At 39.9% G+C, this 20,560-nt stretch overlaps 1 protein-coding gene across 8 annotated transcripts in view; it reads right to left on the reverse strand.

Moving 5' to 3' along the window:
- PHF20 (PHD finger protein 20) overlaps window positions 1-20,560 on the reverse strand; it is a 128,495-nt gene that overhangs the window by 82,763 nt on the left and 25,172 nt on the right. For 7 of the 8 annotated variants that reach the window (XM_006072449.3, XM_006072448.3, XM_006072447.3 and 4 more), the window contains exons 3-4: window positions 3,067-3,238; window positions 1,858-1,942 (exon numbers count right to left, since the gene is read on the reverse strand). In XM_006072449.3, the coding sequence (XP_006072511.1) occupies window positions 1,858-1,942; window positions 3,067-3,238 (257 nt within the window). Of the gene's footprint in view, window positions 1-1,857; window positions 1,943-3,066; window positions 3,239-20,560 lie in introns of those variants that run through there. The other variant, XM_006072450.3, reaches the window with a different exon arrangement.

Below are 20,560 nucleotides of genomic sequence, written 5' to 3' on the forward strand. Positions count from 1 at the left end.
CCTCAATGTGCCCTTCCTTTCCCATTCTTTTCATCTAAACCCTCTTCTCACTTCTGTCCTCCATGTGACTCTGGGACATTACTGAAACAAAAGAGAAACATTGCTTCCTTTCTGCTACCCGCTTTATCAACAGTTACCCGTGTTTCTATCCACAATCTTCATTTGATCTAAGAAGCAGCCATTTCCTCAAAAGGGCACACCTCCCCTAGGGGGAACATCCAACTTGATCAGAATAAATCAACCTAACAGACTTTCAGAAAGACATCTATGTACACTAACAAACACCTGTGTTTCATATCATATAATTTAAATCCAGTAAGAGTAGAAAAAAATTACTAATCTAAAAAATAAGATTCTAAAAAATAAAGTTTTTCTTTTACTGTAACTTTTTTTTATTGAGGTACAGTTGCTTAACAATATTATATTGGTTTCAGGCGTACAATTTTAGTGATTGACAATTTCTATAGGTTATACTCCATTTTAAGTTATTATAAATTATTGGCTATATTACCTATGCTGCACAATATACCCTTGTAGCTTTTTTTACTTTATTTTTCCCATATAAATGAGATCATTCACCATTTTAATACAAATGGATCTATAAACATATGGATTTATAATCTATTTAATGAGTGTTTGATATAATAAACTATGCCTTTTACAAAAAGGATCTGAAGCAGTTTAATAACATGTCACCTGAATAATATCCATTTATTAAAATTAAAGTAACACATATGAAAAGTAATGTGAGACTTTATTTTAAACACAGGCTTATAAAATGTAACTTGGGAAAAACAAAGGACTATCCAAAAAAACTTAACCACAAATGAGAGGATGAGTAACTGCTTAAAGAACTTAGAAGATACAGCCTTGCTCTGGAGGCCTGTGGTAAGAGGACTTTGTTTTCAGGGATACATCTGCCACTTCCCCCACCCAGTCTAATAACCACCAGGACTGGTGAATACAGCAATAGAGGAACTAAAAGTCCTACTATATGCAAATGTACAGTTCATTTTTGACCATTTCAACCCATTCTGAGATGAAGTTTCTTGTTTACCCCAAGGTCCAGCATTTAGCAGAGTGCTAAATAAATACTTGAATAACTTCATTGAATGAAGTCAATCTAGCCTTTTAGCCCTAACAGTGGTACTAAGAGGGTACTAATTCACTGCAGAGATTATGGACATACCACAAACATCTCAGTAGAAAATGCTTTAAAAAGGTATCACTTGAGCCCTGCTGAGTCTGTTCTATGTGTCAGGATGCTGACCACACATACCGTGTTCATAACCCTCCTCTTCCCTTGCCTCTGTATTCACAAAATGAGCCTCTTCAGGTTGTGTTCCTCGTCTTGATTTCTCACATGTTCTGAACTCTGGCAAAGGTATCCTAACTCAGAGCTCTAAACCCCAGTACCCCAACTTCAACTAGCAACTCTGGTATCACACACCACTCTCAATCACCTGGCATCCACAAAATACGTTTTGGAAGAAATGTTTGTTGCCTGCTTCACTTCTATACTGTTAACAAATAACTAAAAGGTATATCAGGGACTTATTTCTTCAATTATATTAGGAACTCCCAGACAGCAAGAACCTGCAAATTTCCCAGCAGAGGGACAGATGAATCATGACTGTTTCAGAAAACAATGACTAAAATTTAGAAGGCAGAGAACCAATCTCCCCCTCCTTAACCTAGCTTTCTCTCCATTTATAATTTCTTCCTAACTCCTGACATAGTAATTAACTTAGAGAGGATTCCAAGGCAATAAATACATACTAAAAATACACCATCAAATTCAAATATAAACTCACCCCTAAGTCAAGAGTAAAAACAATTACAACTCAAATGCCTTACCATCCTTGTTAACAGCAGTGACTTTGGCTGGGTAAAAACGACAATCAGACCAGCAAGCAAGGACCTGCTCGTTGATTTGAAATTCCTAAAAAATATTAAAAAACAAAAAAGATCCTGTTACCAATCCAATTTCATAGGACATACATGGTAACCAAATTCATAAGACCAGCTGAAATTGACAAGGGCAGGAAGGGGAGATGGTTACTGGGATGAAGATGTTTCTGCTGTTCAACACTAGGAGTCAAAACAAAAGGGTTGGACACAGCCTTTTCCCATTTAAGGAATTCTGGACAGGCAAGGCACAGCACTGATGATAATTCTATCTTGTCCCTGAAAGTGCATCTAACAGCCCAGGACCACCAGGGTACACAACAAGTACACAGCTGGAAGGAGAGAGGCTGTTTCATCTCGAGGCAAACAGCATTCATGCCACCTAATGCCATCTACACTTTTAGACGGTCTTTGGACAAAGGAGGCACTCCTTCACCATTAATATCTCATACTGCTTTCCCAGCACACAGTTTGCATTGATACATTTTGTAGAATGAATACCCAGCAGCCAAACTGGGCAACAGTGAACAATCTTAAACTGGGAGTGGGGAGGAGGGGGAAAGGCTAGCAAGAGTTCAAGTTCCCTGGACACGGTTAAAGTGGAAAACAGAATCCCGGGCTGAGTCAGCTCCAAAGACAGCAAGATTTCTACAGATGTCTCAATTCCTGTTTAAAAAACTGAAAACAAATACTTTGTCCTTCATTTTGAAGTCATAAAAGTGCCAGACATAGTGATGAAATTTAAAAAACAGGAATCCAGTCCAGTCAGTTCCAAGATTTTCAAGGGCTTATTTAAAAAAAAAAAAAAAAGCTAGCATAATGTTCCACATGGAATGACTGCTTAATGATCAGACAGCAGATGAGTTTAAAAAGCAATCTAAAGGGATACAGCGGTATAAAAGAGAGATCAAGTCTCTATTTATCATCAGTGCAGTCTCAACCAAATTAGTTTATAAGCTGTCACGTCAATCATGTCATACACACAGATGACAACTGAGATTCTTCAACAACCCCAAGAGGCCGTGGAGATCTCAAGGTTGCACTCCAAGCCTAAATAACGATGGTCCTCAGCTCCTACAGACTTTCACACTAAACATCAAAAACTCAGCCCAATGGCTGAGCCTGCTCATCACTGAACTGCCCAGATTTGTTACTCACAGATGATCCTTCCTCTTCATGCAAGCCCTCTTTCCTCAGCTGTATTTTCTCTAAAGGACGTAAATAAGGACTGTCCCAGCAGAACCACTCATCATAACGATGGTTCCAACGCTTGAAATGGATGAGTACTTTTCCTTCTTCGTAATCAATATCTTCTATGTGAGCTGGATACCTGAGTCAGGAAAGAAAAAAAAATTGAAATGCCCTTAATATCCACCTAAAATAATCAAAATTATATTTTTCCAAACCTCTTACCAAAGAAGTAGATCTCAAAGTACTAAATAAAGCCTATCATTTAGCAGTTGTCTGTCACTGTGCCAAATCGAAAATCATGGAGGCTAACAGACTTGGGATTCAAATACCATCCTGGATAGTCCTTAAACTGTGATTAAATTAGCCTTTCAGAGCCTGAGCTCTTTCATGTAAACCGGAGGAAGGATACACTGTGTTGCAGTGTGAGTCAAACAAGACGACATATACACAAACCTGAGCACAGAGAGGCAGGAAGCAAACAATTAACAACTAGATTGTATTTTACAGGTGTTAAAAAATTAGAATGATTGGCCAGCCCAGACTGTGTTAGTCTCAATTTTAAGAATTTTGTAATCTATGTATTTGAATATAATGCAGTTGTTAAAAAAAGAAGATGGCTCTATGTCATGATATGGAAAGCTCTCCCAAGATGAACCATTAAATGAAAAGAGTGAGGTGCAGAACACTGTGGATGGTAAGTAAACTACTGCTTATTTTTTTTAACAAGACAAAAAAGAATATACGTATTCAAACATGCTTAAATATGCCTAAAACATCTGGAAGAATACACGAGAAACTAACGCTGGTTACTTGTAACATCTCCAATCACTCTTCTTCTAGACTGAGAGCTAGGTAAACCAACAACTACATTTGCTTGACTCACTTGAAACTGGCAATCAAGGTCATGGAGATCTGTGGGTTTGGAAGCAACTGTCATGACAAGAGCCAGTACTTCAGTGCAGGACTGCTCAAACTTTTATGCAATGCAAATCATCAGGGAATCTTGTTAAATGCAGATTCTGATTCAGTAGGTGAAGCTAAGTAAGGCCTTAAAAGCTTTAAACAAGCTCCCAGGTGATACAGACATGCTGGTCTATAGCAGCAAGGATTTATTGTCTAGTCACTGACTTCTTGAGTGTCAAGTAGCAATGGTGGGGTGGGGTGGCAGGAGCAGTAGTGACTTCCCAACCTCCAGTTCACACTCCAGGGGTGAGTCCTTCAAATTTAAACTCTAAGGCCAGTCCCCTTGAGTCCCACTCCTCCAAGTTCTCCAACAATTTTCTAAGGACCCAATTACTTGTGTTAAATCCTTCTGTGGTTCAAGTACCCAGGATGGTTTCTGTTTCCAGCATATAAACCTGACTGATACAAGAGGGGTACTGGGTATGGGGCAGGGAGGGGCAAAAGTGGGAGGGAGACCCTTTGGTAATACACCTTTTAATACTTTTTCATTTTTCAACCATATAAATGTATTGCTCATTCCAAAAATAAGTAAATGATTAAAAATAAAGGAAAACAAATATGCAATTGTTCTCTTAAACACATCTGTATTGACCAGAATGCTATTCTACACTGAGAAAGTTTAGATTCTACCAATTTGCATTTTCTCCCTACAACTTGGACTTGCCCCATTACCTTCCTTTCTTACATCTAACACTCAATACCCTACTGTCCTAACAAGTATGTGCTACCTAAACTAACAGGCCTGCTTCCATTGTGTCCTCTTCAACCCTACACTAGTATCCGCTAAGGCAGTTTACTTGGAGTAAACCAAAACACAGTAGGATGCAGATGCTGGGCATTCAGTGAACATCCAGGAAATGAATTCCATTCTCCCTATTCTTCCCAAAGGTTGGGTGTCCCATCAATTCTTCAATCCCAAGGCTCGCTGACTCCAGCTACCCACCCCAAGGTCAGTCACTCTCCAGCTTCAGGCCCCAATCACTTTATGTGGGTATTTCTCACACAGGACTGACAGGGTATGCTTTTCAAAATTCCTAATTGTATTATGCATACATTAATTGCTCAAGAAATATTAATAAAAGGAATAAACAGCCCTGAAACTAGTCTCCCTACTCCAATCCAGCTGACACACAGCTGCCATAAATACACGCTATCTTGACAACAGACTAGCTGACCGTAGGAGCTGGTGAACTGAGTAGTGCACTGGTAGGAGAGAAAAAAGCTTCCCAAAGTCTATCCCTCCCTGTAAAATGGGGAGAAGGATATGCATATGTCAGCTGTATTCCTCTTGATCTCTCAGTCAGCGAGCCTACCACAGATTAGTAAGCCTCCATAACTCAGTCCTATTCAAAGGCCTTTCTTTACTGGTTTTACTATCTTGAGCAATAGTTAGCAAAACAGGTCTTTGGACCAACACACAGAATTAATTTTTCATAGAACCAAATGTATTTAATTTATAGAGTTTTCCTTTATACTAAGATCAAATTCTTTCTAACTTTTTGGTGCTTAAACATACTTTTCAAATTTAAAAGATGATAACTGTTTTTAATCCTTACTAATATTACGCAGTAGTACAAAGAAAGTTCTCTGTGCACTGATTTTTTAAAATCTCTAAGAAAAGTGGGGGGAAAGAAAACAATTCAAGATGCAAAACAGTACTGAATGCACTACCATTCATTTGGGAGAGAGAAGACAGCCAATACATTCGTACCTGTATTTTACAGGGCTATCTCTGGAGGGATGATCAAGCAACCCGATTTGCCTCTTGGGAGGGGAACTAGATAGTTAAGGAACTGGAGAGGAAGTATGAAACTTATTTTATTCAGTGTATATCCTTTTGTTTTGAATGTTGCACCATGAGCATGCATTAACTATAAAAAATATAATTAGATATTTGTTTTAAATGTTCTTGTTTGGCAAAATAAGAAGCTGGCACTTCAGGACAACTTCAAATTCTTTTGAATTTGCACTTGGTCAGTGCTTTCAGAAAGTCTGGTAAGTTTGGATCCCTAGAATTAACTGCAAAACCCTAAGATAGCAACTCCACTGTACACAGATTATGAAAGACCTCAGGGCCCTTGGCTAGACAAAAGCTACTCCCTTGATCAAAAAACTTCACAGGGCATAGGCAGCTCACTGTCCACAGACTACACAAATCTCTCCAGGTGGATCAAGAATAACCCAGGGGTCAATAAATCTTCCTAAGGAGAAGGTGGTTCTACTTCTCTAAAGTGTGACAAGGATGTAAGTCACTCATAGTGAATGGGGAAACCCAACTGCAATCTAGAGAAGAGAGAGGCAGTTATCTTAGGGATCAATCGGGTTGAGACCTGGTGGATCACAATTATACAGCTGCCTTGGGGACAGCTCAGATTCATCTGTCAACAAATCTTATTAAGTGACTTTGATCTGGCCAATTTCAGGTCTCAGAACATTATAAAATGGATGTGGTTCTGGTTTCTGTCTTTAAGAAGAACCAGACACCAACTAAGTTTTAAAATTACCAGATGGACAGACATTTTCCCAAGATGGAAATGTAGATGGCCAACAGGCACATGAAAAGATGCTCAACATTGCTAATCATCAGGGAAATGCAAACCAACCCACAACAAGCTATTACCTCACACCAGAATGACCATCATCCAAAAGAACACAAATAACAAATGCTGGCAAGGATGTGGAGAAAAGGAAGTACACTGTTAGTGAGAATGGAAATTGGTGCAGCCACTGTAGAAGACAGTACAGAGGTTTCTCAAAATACTAAAAATGGAACTACCACATGACCCAGCAATTCCACTCCTGGGCATATATCTGGAAAAAAAAAAAAAAACAACGAAAACACTAATTCAAAAAGATACATGCACCCCGATGTTCACAGCAGCATTATTTAAAATTGCAAGATATGGACGCAACCTAAGTGTCTATCAACAGATGAATGGAGGGAGTTCCCTGGGAGTCCAGTGGTTATGATTCAGAGCTTTCACTCCTATGGCCCTGGGTTCAATCCCTGATCAGGGAACTAAGATCCTATAAATCGAGAGGTGCAGCCAAAAAAAGAAAAAAGAAAGAAATATTTATTTTTAAAAAACAGACGAATGGGTAAAGAATATGTGTGTTTGTGAGTATATATGTATAATGAAAAACTACTCAGCCATAAAAAAAAAGAATAAAATGTTGCCATTTGCAACAACATGGATACACTTAGAGAGCATTAATGCTAAGTGAAATAGGTCAGACAAAGACAAACAATGTATGATATTACTTACATGTGGAATCTAAAAAAAGCAACAAAGTAATGAATATACCCAAAAAAAGGCAGACTCACAGATAGAACAAACTAGTGATTATGAGAAGGGCAATGCAGGGATGGGCAGGTAGGAGGCACAAACTACTGGTTGTAAGACAGGCACAAGGATATAGTGTACAACACGGGAAATATAATCGATATTTTATATTATAATAACTGTAAATGGAAAGCAGTAACCTTTAAAAAGTATGTAAAATTAAAAAAAAAAAAAAAACTACTAGAACCAATAAGGCCCTACTGTATACCACAGAGAACTCAATGCAATATTCCGTAATAACCTATGTAAGAAAGGACTCTTAAAAAAAGAATGAATTATGTGTACATATAACTGAATCACTTTGCTATATACTAACACAACATTGTAAATCAACTATACTTCAATAATTTTTTTTTAAACTACTAGGTACATGAAACAGCTGATAATCAAGTGTTTCTTACTGACAAAAATCATAATTTTATTTCATTCAATCTAAAAATTGAAACAACCATAAAGGAAGCTGGAAAGCTGAGGAAAGGTTAACAAAAGAGGCAATGTGAATGGAATCTGTATAGACAGAAAAGGGGAGAGAAAATTTCCAACATGTAACTAACAGCCATGATGAAACTCTAGTTTCCAGACTAACATTGCAGCTGGGAGTCATATTCCTAATGGAAATAATAGCCAGAAAGGAGGAGACATTGAACACTAAACTGAAAAAAAATTAGCTCTGGGGAGGAGAGAGAGATTGGGAATAGCCAAGAGACTTTTGCTTATAGTTTTAATTTTTACAAGAATTTAATTACATAATACCTGTGTAAGCAAAAATAAATACTTTTAAATTAAAAGTTTTAAAAAATATTTAATGGGCAAACAATAGCTTCATAGCTGTTGAATTTATATGCTGCTGGAGAAGGGAATGGCAACCCACTCCAATATTCTTGCCTGGAGAATTCCAGGGACAGAGGAGCCTGGCTGGCTACAGCCCATGGGGTCACAAAGAGTCAGACACGACTGACTGATTAACATTTTCACTCTGGGACATCCACAAAACAGAATATTATGCAGCTGTTAAAAAAAATGAAAACAAACTATGAATTGACAAAGAAAGATTTCCAAGTTTTAGAAGGCAAACTATAAAATCACCTTTTGTTGTTTCAAAGAGGAAAATAAGAATATATACTTGCTTGGCTTGTATTAAGTAAAGAAATACTGGCAGGATGGACAGAAATTAATAAAACTGGTTGCCTTTGGGAGTTGAGTGAGTATAGGGTAGAAAAAGAAGTGGATGCAATAATTCTCACTGTATACCCTGTCACTGTTCTGACTTTTTGATTCTATTCAATCTCTATCCAATTGATTATCAATTAAAATCCTTTGCATTTCCCAGGCAGACTACCATTATCATATTCAAATTATGATTATATTGTCTCGCTTTCAATTCTGATATCTGCCATTTATTTTTCTCATTTATGACATTGACTGGTGTTTCTAAGATGATGTTGAAAACTAGCAGATAGTTGACATCCTTCTCTTTAATGAAAATGTCTCCAGTGTTTCATCATTAAAGATTTCTTAATGCCTTTAACCAAGTTCATGAAGTTTTTCTCTATGTCTAACTTACTGAGGGTTCATCAAGAATAAATAAATTTTGAGAATTTTCAGCCTTTGTCTAGGTGATTATATAGGTCTCTGCTTTTATTCTATGGAGATAATGAAATAATACATTTCCTAAGTTTAAGTTATCATTACCCTGCTTAAAAAAAAAAAGTCATATTTGATTGTGTGAATCGTTCATTTAATAAATATCTCTTTGGTCTTTTTAGCATTTTATTGACTAGTTTTGTGTCTCTTTTATAAGCAGAATTTGCCCAAGTTTTCTCGTATTATGCCATTCCCACCCAGTTTCATTCAGGCTACACTAACCCCATAGAATGGACTAGAAAGCTTTATTTCATTTTCTGTGAAACTGCCTACTCTGGTGTGTTTTCATAAGATAGTTATTAATCTACCTTTTCCATTATTTTTATGTTACTAAGCTGGTCAAGTTTTCTTGAGTTTATTTTGCCTGTTTAGGCAAATAAGAGTTTGATCATCAGATACAATTCAGATGTTCAAAATCAGCAGTTTTCCTTTGAAGAAAAGAGCTCAAGAGTCAATAAAAACATTTCAACCTAAAGCTACAAACAGTATTTTTACATGACCAATACAAGCACTAGATTGCTAAGCAGTTTATAGGGCAGAAACTATGCCCTATAGGGTCCATTATTCAAACATGCCTTCGTTTGGATTCTAGACAATCTAATAGGTCCTGAAGACACAAAACAAATAACCAAACACCAGGGCTTCCAGGATGGCAAGGGCCCAAAGAGAAGTTTGGTGGGCTCCTTGGAATCCCCCACTCCTCTGCCCAACTACCGAGACCAAAAACACTCTTGATTTGTGGAGAGAAACAAGCAAAGGAGAATAACTCTAGAATTACCTGGCCTGCCTATGCCCCAATAACCAGGGCTAGATGGAAGAGAGGCACTGTCTCTCTGGGGAAAGCCTGGGCTAGACAGTCTGAGTTTCTGCCCACTCTCCCCTATCTCCCTCTAACACACCTAAACAGACCCTTCTCTTTCCAAAGTACATTTCCTACCACTCACCTTCTAATCTCTTCATTTAGCTTAATCTGCTTCCTCTGTTCACCTTCCCCAGAAGCAGCAATAGAGTCCACTCTATAGGAAGGAGTCCACTGTAAACTTTTTCATCAGGTATTGGAGGGGTCGGGAAAGAGACTTTAGAGAAGAAGACTTAGCACTTGGGGTGAACCTTAAAAGATGAAGAGAGCTGTGTATAAATTTGCTAAGTGCATAAATTTCTTCCAGTGTGTTATATATTAGGCATTCAATAAATGTTCATCAAATGTACTTATAAAAAAAGGTTTGATTATGAATACCTAGAGTCACAAACGGAGAAGGCAATGGCACCCTACTCCAGTACTCTTGCCTGGAAAATCCCATGGACAGAGGAGCCTGGAAAGATGCAGTCCATGGGGTCGCTGAGGGTCGGACATGACTGAGCAACTTCACTTTCACTTTTCACTTTCATGCATTGGAGAAGGAAATGGCAACCCACTCCAGTGTTCTTGCCTGGAGAATCCCAGGGACGGGGGAGCCTGGTGGGCTGCCGTCTATGGGGTCGCACAGAGTCGGACACGACTGAAGCGACTTAGCAGCAGCAGCAGAGTCACAAATCAGCAACAGGAATATATACACAGACCACAATAAATTACCAAAACAAACCAAGAATATCCATGCTGTAGATATCAAAGAGATAAACATATCCCAGTACAGAAACTGTCAAATTGGAGGAGATATACGCACAGGTGCTGTGGTCATTATGACTCAATTACCAAAAAGCTTTTTTCTGAAGGCCAAAAACTATTAAAAACTCATCTGTCTAAAACTCAATTTGGGGGAACACCCTAGTGGTCTAGTTAGTTAGGTTAGGATTAGGTGCTTTCACTGCCAGGGCCCTGGTTCAATCCCTGGTCAGGAAACTAAGATCCACTAAGCTGCGTGGCACAGTCAAAATAAATAAAATAAAATTCAACTTGGAAAAGTCATATAACCTAAACTTCACAGTAACTTAGGTTACTATGGTGACCTTAAGCAAATGGTAAAACTGGTCACTAAAACAAGAAGCCACAGAAGGCCAGTGTAGCCAATCAAATGTAAAGAGACAAGGAGAGGGACAAAAATTAGAGAAAGAGAAATTCATCAATTCCTCTGAAATTTTCTGAGTACCCACTCTGGGCCAGGAAGTGTGCCAGGGTTTGGAAATACAGAGCCAAACCTATAAAAACCTGTGATGACAACAGCTTACAGAGGAAGAAAGACAATGTTACAAGGCACACTGCGCCTTTGATTTCCTCAGACATACACATACCTTCCCACACCAGGTCTGTTCACTTCACCTGAATCACTTCCCCTCTGTCTACTCTTCCCAGGCAACAGCCTTACGCCCTGCAGCCTCAGAATCTCTGAATATATGTATCTCGAGTAGCCCCCATCTCTTTCCAATCTGTGTCAGTTTCCTGTTTCTTCCTTCATAAATAACATTCACCCCAATCTGCAATTACTTCATTTGTTTCTCTGCCGACTTGCTTACGTTCACGGCCTGCTTTCCTAGGAGATTACAGACACCCCTAAAGACATCTATCTCTCATTCACTACAGTATCCTCAGGAGGAATAAATGTGTATTTCTATATAGACAAATAATTGTAATTAAGTATCACGGGTGCAACTAAGGAAGATTGTTTAAAGTAGAATAAGGTACTGAACAGCAAAAGGCTAGTTCTAGGGGGAGAGGAAGGAGGGTAAGGAAGAAGGGGTCAAAACAACTAGTGAAAATGAGACACATGACTCAATTCTGAAAGATGAATCAGCATTTTCCAGGTGATCAAGAAGGCAGTAAGGCTGAAAGTCTTCCTGGGAGAAGGTGTAAAATAAGTAAATCAGCACAGGTGCAGAAGAAGAGAAGCACAAAAGAAGGTAAGGATGTACGGAAACTGAAGGTGAGAAAAGAAACAGCAACCCTGTGTAGAGAACTACGCAGGAACCCCATGGATTCCACCCCTATTGTACGGATGGGCAGCTGGGCCTGAAATGATTGTTGCCCGATAGCAATCCATGGACCCCCGGGTGTTCATGAACACAGTGCTGGTGGTCCACGAGGTCTCCTTGAGGAATGTTTCATTGTGCTTTTCCACAAATCTGTACCATTTGTATTAGAGCTTCCCAGCTGAGATGCCACAAACGAGCAGTAACATGAAAAAGGTTGAGATGTACTGATCCAGATGACTCCCATATAATCAAGTACTACTAACGAATTTTAGTGTGTGTGTTTGCAATTAACCTGGCATTGTATGATCACTCTCAAAAGGTAGATATAGTGGTTTTAAAATATGTCTGCAAATTTTACATTCCTTCCCTCAAAAGGTGGAGCCTAATTATCCTCCCATTGAATGTGGCCTCATTTCTAACAAATAGCATATGGCAGCAGTAATGGTGTAGAACTTCAAGTCTGGGTCCTAAAAGTGCTGCAATTCTACTTCTGGGTAAATATACCCTGAAGAACTGAAAGCAGAGACTCAAACAGATATCTGTATACTGACGTTCATAGCAGCGTTACCCTTAATAGTCAAAAAATGGAAGCATCAACAGAAGAATGGATAAACAAGATGTGGTATGTCCACACAGTGGACTATCGCTCAGTCTTAATGCTGATATATATCCTAAAACACAGGTGAACCTTGACAACACTGTTGTTGTTCAGTTTCCCAATCGTGTCCAACTTGTTACAAGCCCATGGACTGCAGCATGCCAGGCAATCACAAGAGGACAAACTGCAAGATCTAGAGTAGTCACACTCATAAAAACAGAGTTGGATGGTGGTTTCTAGGGGCTGGTGAAGGAAGAGGATGAGGAGTTACTTTTTAATCTGTATAGAGTTTCCATTTGGGAAGATGAAAAAGTTCTGACAACATAAGAGAATATAGCCAATATTTTATAATAACTATAAATGGACCATAACCTTTACAAATTGTGAGTCACTATATTGTACTCCTGTAACATATAAAAAATTGTACATGATTACACTTAAATAAATTTATTTACATTTTAAATAAATAAGTAATTGTGGAGATGGATGGTGGTGATGGTTGCACAACAACATGAATGTACTTAATGTGCTGCTGCTGCTAAGTCGCTGCAGTCGTGTCCGACTCTGTGAGACCCCACAGACGGCAGCCCACCAGGCTCCTCCATCCCTGGGATTCTCCAGGCAAGAATACTGGAGTGGGTTGCCATTTCCTTCTCCAACTTAATGTACTAGACATTTTTAAATGGTTTAAAATGATAAATTTTATGTGCATTCATTTTAACACACACACAGCACTGCCACTTCTTAGGTTCCCCATTCTGGGAGAAGCCAGGTGCCACATCATGAGAACATTTTAGATGCCCTATGGAGAGGTTCACACATAGCCACAAGTCTCCCACAAGCAATCAGCACCAACTTAGGACAAACATAAGACCTCGCCCAGAGGCTGCTCCTAAATTCTTGATCCACATACTGAAAGAATAATGGTAGTGTTGTTTTAGGCCACTAAATTTTGAGAAAATTTGTCAATAAATAACTAACATAGAAGTATTTTGCCCCAATGCTACTAAAAGTGAGATCCATAGATAGTATATAGGTTGGAGGCACTAGTCCTCATGTTTTTTGCATTTGAGCCACACTGCTCTAAACCACCAGAAAACTCAACCTACCCTGGGGCTCCACCAAGGAAAGGAGAGGAGAGGACAGTTGCAAAGTGAAACCCATACCAAATGAGAGGGACTAACTCTAGCTGCACAACCAGAAAGGCAGAGAACAGCCCAGGTCTAACACAGAAATACAACCCTGGCTTTTGTACACAGTATATGACCTCAAGTCCCAGGAAGGCTTAATGCTGAGAGTCTTGGCTGCTTCTGAGTAAAACTAAGCTGCACACTGTGCACATGCTTAAATTAGAGCTAGACAGCGCCTGGCAGAAATCTGTCTGGTCCCCCCACATACACACCAAAAATACAAACTGAAGAACTGCTACAGAGGGAAAAGAGGAACCAAAAGGGATAACAATTTCCCTCTGATTTCCTACTCCCACTACTAGTCAGCATTTCCTCACATGGCTATTCATAATCAATGTGAGCAGTTTCCTCTAGGAGCTATATACAGCCTCTACATATATCTCACAGGATTTTTACCACCATCCCATGAGGACTTATGGAATTGTTAGGATCACTGCACCTGTCTTACATGTGTGGGAATGGAAGCTCAAAGAGAGTGACTAGGTAGAGGTGTAACAGAGATCACTGTCCAAATCACCTCACCAAACCCAGTGAAGAGACTTCTGCTCTTAATTTGACTTCACATACAAATATCCTTGTACTAACATAGGTCCACAGAGGTGTCTTTTGTGTTACCTACCTAATGGCCTACCTGGTGGTAGCTGATAATTTGCCTGAACTTTGCCCCAGGGGTTGGGCAGGCTGCTTCCAGATTCTTCCTTATATAAACAGCCTTTCTGGAAACATACAATAATCATTTACTTCAAGAATCAGAGTATGCGACTCTATTCCTGGCTCAGGGCACATACCAGAAGCAAATGATTCTTATGCACAAAAGTAACATTCTAAGCCATCTCCACCCTTTGTGGAGAGGAGACGGGGATGGAAATCATATTCAGGGTAAAACAAAGAGCTGACTATTAAACTACAGAAAAACTGTACTATTTTGGATGTCTTCTCTCTTTCCCTATCCCTTCACCACTTTCATTCTTCAACATCTGACACATCTAACTCTGAAAATGTCTTGAATTCATCCCTCCTCTCTATGCTGATCCTTTCCCACAATTGAACAGTCAGCTCTTGTTGCTGTTTTTCAGTTGTGTCTGACTCTTTGCGACCCCTAGACCACAGCATACCAGGCTTCCCTGTCCTTCACCATCTCCCAGAGTTTGCTCAAATTCATATCCATTTGTTGATGATGCCATCCAACCATCTCATCCTCTGTCGCCTCCTTCTCCTGCCCTCAATTTGACCCAGCACTGGGGTCTTTTCCAATGAGTCAGCTCTTTCCATCAGGTGGCCAAAGTATTGGAGCTTCACCTTCAGCATCAGTCCTTTCAATGAATGAATATTCAGGGTTGGTTTCCTTTAGGATTGACTGGTTTGATCTCCTTGCTGTTCAAGGGACTCTCAAGAGACATCTCAGCACCACAGTTCGAAAGCATCAATCTTCGGCACTCAGCCTTCTTTATGGTCCAACTCTCACATCCATACATAACTAATGGAGAAACTATAATTTTGACTAGATGGATCTTTGTTGGCAAAGTCATGTCTCTGCTTTTTAATATGCTGTCTAGGTATGTCATAGCTTTCCTTCCAAGGAGCACACGTCTTTTAATTTCATGGCTGCGGTCACTGTCTGCTTGTTTTTGAAGCCCAAGAAAATAAAGTCTGTCACTATTTCCATTTTTCCCCACCTATTTGCTATAAAATGACAGGACCGGATGCCATGATCTTAGTTTTCTGTTCTAAGCCAGCTTCTCCAGTATGCCTAAGTAACTCCTACACTCGTCTATCAGTCCTGGCAAAGGGCCAAATATAGAGACACTCAATAAATGTTTTGTGAGTGAATAAACACCACCACTTTTCTGTTCCTACAAGGGACTGGACCATGTCTCTCTCCTGATTAAAATCTTGCCCAAACTCCCACCACTCCTGATGTATCCCTCTCCAGACTCTGAGAACATACCATGTTCTGTGAACACTCAATACTTCTGCTCACATTGTCCCTTCTGGCTGTTCTCATACTTCACTCACATTCTGGAAATCTTATCCTTTAATCTCACTTCCTTGCAAATACCCTTAACTTCCTGGCCCCTCTTGTCCTCCATCACACCTGCCTGGGTAAACCCCAACTGTAGGACAACCCACTCCGGTATTCTTGCCTGGAAAATCCCATGGACAGAGGAGCCTGGTGGGCTAATAGTCCCCGTGGTCACAAAGAGTTGGACACGACTGAACAGAGTTAGCACACAGGCATGTAGGTCCATTGGATTCTCCACATTTTCCACTCCTGCACCCAGGCAGCTGAATGTTAGAGAATACACACATGCTGATGGGTCACTTTAAATGCACAGCCACAGAAAGTAGTTCCTCTAGGAGTGAAGGGACTCTGTGACTTGATATGGGAAAAAAAAAGGTCTTCTAAGAAGGCCAGAATGTCTCTATCTTTATCTGGGTGGTTACACAAGTATATACATGAATAAACGTTCATCAGAATACACAGTTAAGGGGCATCCCTGGTAGTCTAGTGGCTAAGAATCCATCTGCTGATGGAGGGGACACAGGTTGGAACTCTGGTCTGGGAAGATTCCACATGTTGAGGAGCAAGTGAGCCCGTGCACCACAACCACTGAGACTGTGCTCTAGAAGCCGGGAGCCACAACTACTGAGCCCCTGCGCTGCAATTACTGAAGCCTGCGCCCTAGAGCCTGCTCCACAAGAGAAGCCACCCCAACGAGAAGCCTGAGCACTGCAACCAGAAAAAGCCAGCTCAGCAACAAAGACCCCATTTTAGCCTAAATAAATAAATAAAATTTAGGGAAAAAAGAAACATAAAGCAAATCCATGTAATGAAAAAAATTTTTTAACTTTAACAAATATAGTACCCTGGTGCAGGATGTTGACAATGGGGAAGACTGTAGGTGTGAGGGCAAGAGACAGGGACTCTCTATACTTTCTGCTGAGTTTTGCTATGAACCTAAAACTGTTCTAAAAAATAAAAAAAATTTTAATCCCCCATACTTACTGCCAACTCTCAAATTTCTACCTCTAACCCAGGGCTCACATCTAGATGCTTGACTTTTATTCAACCATCTGCTCAACATCTCCATTTGGTGATGAAAAAGGAATCCCATGTTTTAAATGTCTAAAATCAAACAGCTGGTTTTCCCCATTTCAGCAAATATTCTATCAGTACTTTGACCAAAAGTTCTTGGAGTCTTCCTTGATTCTCCTCTGTCTCTCAAAACATCATCAGCAAATCTATTGGCTATACCTTTGAAAAATACCCAGACTCTGATCCCTTCTCATCATCTCCACCAATGCTTTTTAGTTCAAGCAACTATCACCTTAAATTCGACTGCTACAAAAGACTCCTAGGGCTCTCCCTATTTCTCCCCGTGCCTGCCTACTATTACAGGCATATTACACACAATAACCACAGCCACTTTTAATAACTGAAATCAGATAATGTCACTTTACTGTTTAAAATCTTTCGATGACTTCCTATTACATTTACAATCAAGTCCAAAACCCCTCCTCAGGCCTATCCAGCCCCTTCTGACAGCTGTGGGCTCATCTTCTACCTCTGCCCCCTTACTCTTTATTCTCCACCAACTGCCTGAACATGCCCAGTATGCTGTGCCTTGGCTGCCTCTACCTGGAACCCTCTTCCTCTGGATATCCCTCACTCTCTTCAGATTTATGCTCAAATGCTTCCTTGTCAGACAGATGTTCCCTGAACATTCTCTACATTGAAAAGCTCCCATCATAGACATACCGCGTCACTCTCTGTCCACTTACCAATACTTATTCCTCTTCATTTATCATCACCTAGTCTTCATGGAATCGATCTGTTTATTTATGGTCTATCTACCTCCACTGGAAGGTCAATTCCTGAAGACCAGGGTCTATGTCTAGCCTAATCATCACTCTTCTCCAGCATCTAGCACTGTATAAATGATTTGGCATCAGTCATCTTTTGGAACTCTTCTAAAATTCCTACACACAAAATTAATTGTTGTTTCCCAGGGATTTGTACATGAACTCTGTACAGAGTAAATGTCACCCCATAATATAATTAATTTCAGGAACTTGACTCTATATCCTAGGTACAGGACACAGAATGGGGAATCAAAGCCACACCTTGTCAAGCTCAGAAGCCAGACTATCTGGATTCAAATCCCAAATCCATTACTTAACAGTTATGCAACTTCAACTTCGGGCAACTTACTCAATTGCTGTGCCTCTGTTTCCTCACGTATAAAATGGTAATAATAAAAGTATACACTTAATTGTGTTGTGAGGATTAAATGGGGTATAGGATTAGGGTTAGGGTTTAGACTTGTGCCTAACAGAGTAAGTCACTCATTAAATATGAAATATTAGCAAAGATATAAGTATGACAGGACACAATTAACAATCCTTGGCCAGCAATGCTACAGCCAAAGCCAAATACTTCCCTGGCCTTAAACTTCTTGAGGGCCCTACTAGCTGAAGGGAATAATTTCTCTTTATTCCATACTGCCTAGTATAATGCCTCAATACACATATGTGGAAAGCTCAGAAATGAGGTAACTTTTTTTAAAAAAGATGACACAAGAAGTGAAGAGGTATGAACCAGGAACCCACACTTGATCAGTGCAAATAATCCTAATGAAAAAGAAAGAGAGCTAAGGACATTATGGAACTCAGATTCTGAAATCCTCTGTACAAGAAATGGAAGGAGACCATGATCAACTTAAATGGAAACAAGGTGGTGGAAACATGCCAAAGAGTCAGGAAAGCAACAGACAGAGGAGCTTTTTTCACTGTGTTCAGAGTAAGAACAGGGAAGGCCAAGCCTACTGTTCAGGACAGATGGTGCGCTCCCACCAGATGACAGGAAGAAGGCAGAAGGCAACAGAAAAAGCAGTTTCCATTCTATCCACCAAGCATCATTACTAGGAAACTGTAGCCTCTCATACATTAGACAGTCAGCTTATCGATGCAACAGCGGAAGTAAGAGGGCAGGCAGGATTACTCCATCTACAGAGCAGAAGATGGATATGTGGAAAGTTCACCCAACAGTGGTAGGTCTAAAATTAAAATGCAGATTCTTATCAATAGTCTATAGTCTGTTTGGTGAGATAAACTGCTTTGAGAACTAATGATCTCCCTGGAAAATCTAAATCTGTATTTTATAAATGCCTGTCTCTGAGAAAACAGGCTTCCCTGATAGCTCAGTTGGTAAAGAATCTGCCTGCAATGCAGGAGACCCCAGTTGGATTCCTGGGTAGGGAAGATCTGCTGGAGAAGGGATAGGCTACCCACTCCAGTATTCTTGGGCTTCCCTTGTGGCTCAGCTGGTAAAGAATCTGCCTGCAATGTGGGAGACCTGGGTTCGATCCCTGGGTTGGGAAGATCCCCTGGAGAAGGGGAAAGGCTATCCACTCCAGTATTCTGGCCTAGAGAATTCCACAGACTGGATAGTCCATGGGGTCACAAAGAGTCGGACACAACTGAGCAACTTTCACTTTCACGGAGAAAACAGAAATCCTATTTCTGAGGGAATTCCCTGGCAGTTCAGTGGTTAGGACTCTGCACTTTCAATGACAAGGGCCCAAGTTCAATCCCTGGTCAGGGAACTAAGATCCCACTAACTGCACAGCATGCCCCCCTGCCAAAAAAGGGGGGAAAATCCTAATTCCATGATTTTGGGGGGATCTTGTAATTTAAGAAAAGGTGGGTTGGGTGTTTAATAAATTCTGGAAAGGTACACAAAACACTGTCATCAAACAAAACTGGGTCAGGAGGTCTCAGATTCAGCAGTGATTAACTTCCAACCCTGGGTAAGTCATTCTCTCTCTGAGCTTCAGTTCCCAATGGACTTGCTTTGGGGGAGTAAATGAGATGGCCCATGTAAAGCAAATAGCATCAGACCCAATACACAGAAAATCTTTGATAAACGTTCGCTGTCATTGTTACTGTTACTAGTTTAACAAAAACAGAAAATGTACGGTTAACAAAGGTGAGAAAAGGTGAGTTTACAAAGGTGAACCCTTAAACAGGGTTCTGTTTAAGCAATACAGACAAAATTAATCAATACAGACCTTTTATAAAAGCATTAATCCAGAAAGACCACTGGAAGTCACATTTTTGTCTCCATTACACTTCTGTCATGTGTTTTGAAAAGTAACTCTTCTCATCCCCCCCGCTATTTATTTTTTTCTTTTTTTGCAACTAGTAGCCGATCTAGGAAATAGGGAAGCACATACAGAAAAAAATATCACCAGAGAAAGGAATCACCTGGAAGATATGGTCAAGCTTTGGAGTCAGATCAATAGGGTTTCAAATCCCAGCTCTACCACTCACCAGCTCTGAAATTTGGGACAAAGGACTTTTGCCTCTGTGAGCTTCAGTTTCTTCCCTCATTTATAAAATTGAAACAATAAAGAACCTCATAGCTTGTTGAGAAATCTTAATGGAGACGCTGCACATGGAGAGCCTGGCAGTCAGTCCTTTACCTAGTTGCTATCTAATTCTATAACACTAAAACACATTTTCTCAAGGGGATCCTCATACACTGTTGGTGGAAATGCAAATTAGTATAGCCACTGTGGAAAACAGTATAGAGGCTTGTCAAAAAACTAAAAAGAGAGCTACAATACGATCCAATAATCCCATTCCAGGGTGGGATTGGAAAAATATTCAGAAAAAACAAAAACTTTAATTCAAAAAGATACACGCACCTCAATGTTCCCACACCAGCACTATTTATTAAGACAATAGCCAAGACATGGAAACAATGAAAATGCCCATCAACAATTGGCTTAAGAAGGTGTGGTATAAACATA

This window comes from Bubalus bubalis, chromosome 14, assembly GCF_019923935.1.
Source record: "Bubalus bubalis isolate 160015118507 breed Murrah chromosome 14, NDDB_SH_1, whole genome shotgun sequence".
NCBI classification, from domain to species: Eukaryota; Metazoa; Chordata; class Mammalia; order Artiodactyla; family Bovidae; genus Bubalus; species Bubalus bubalis.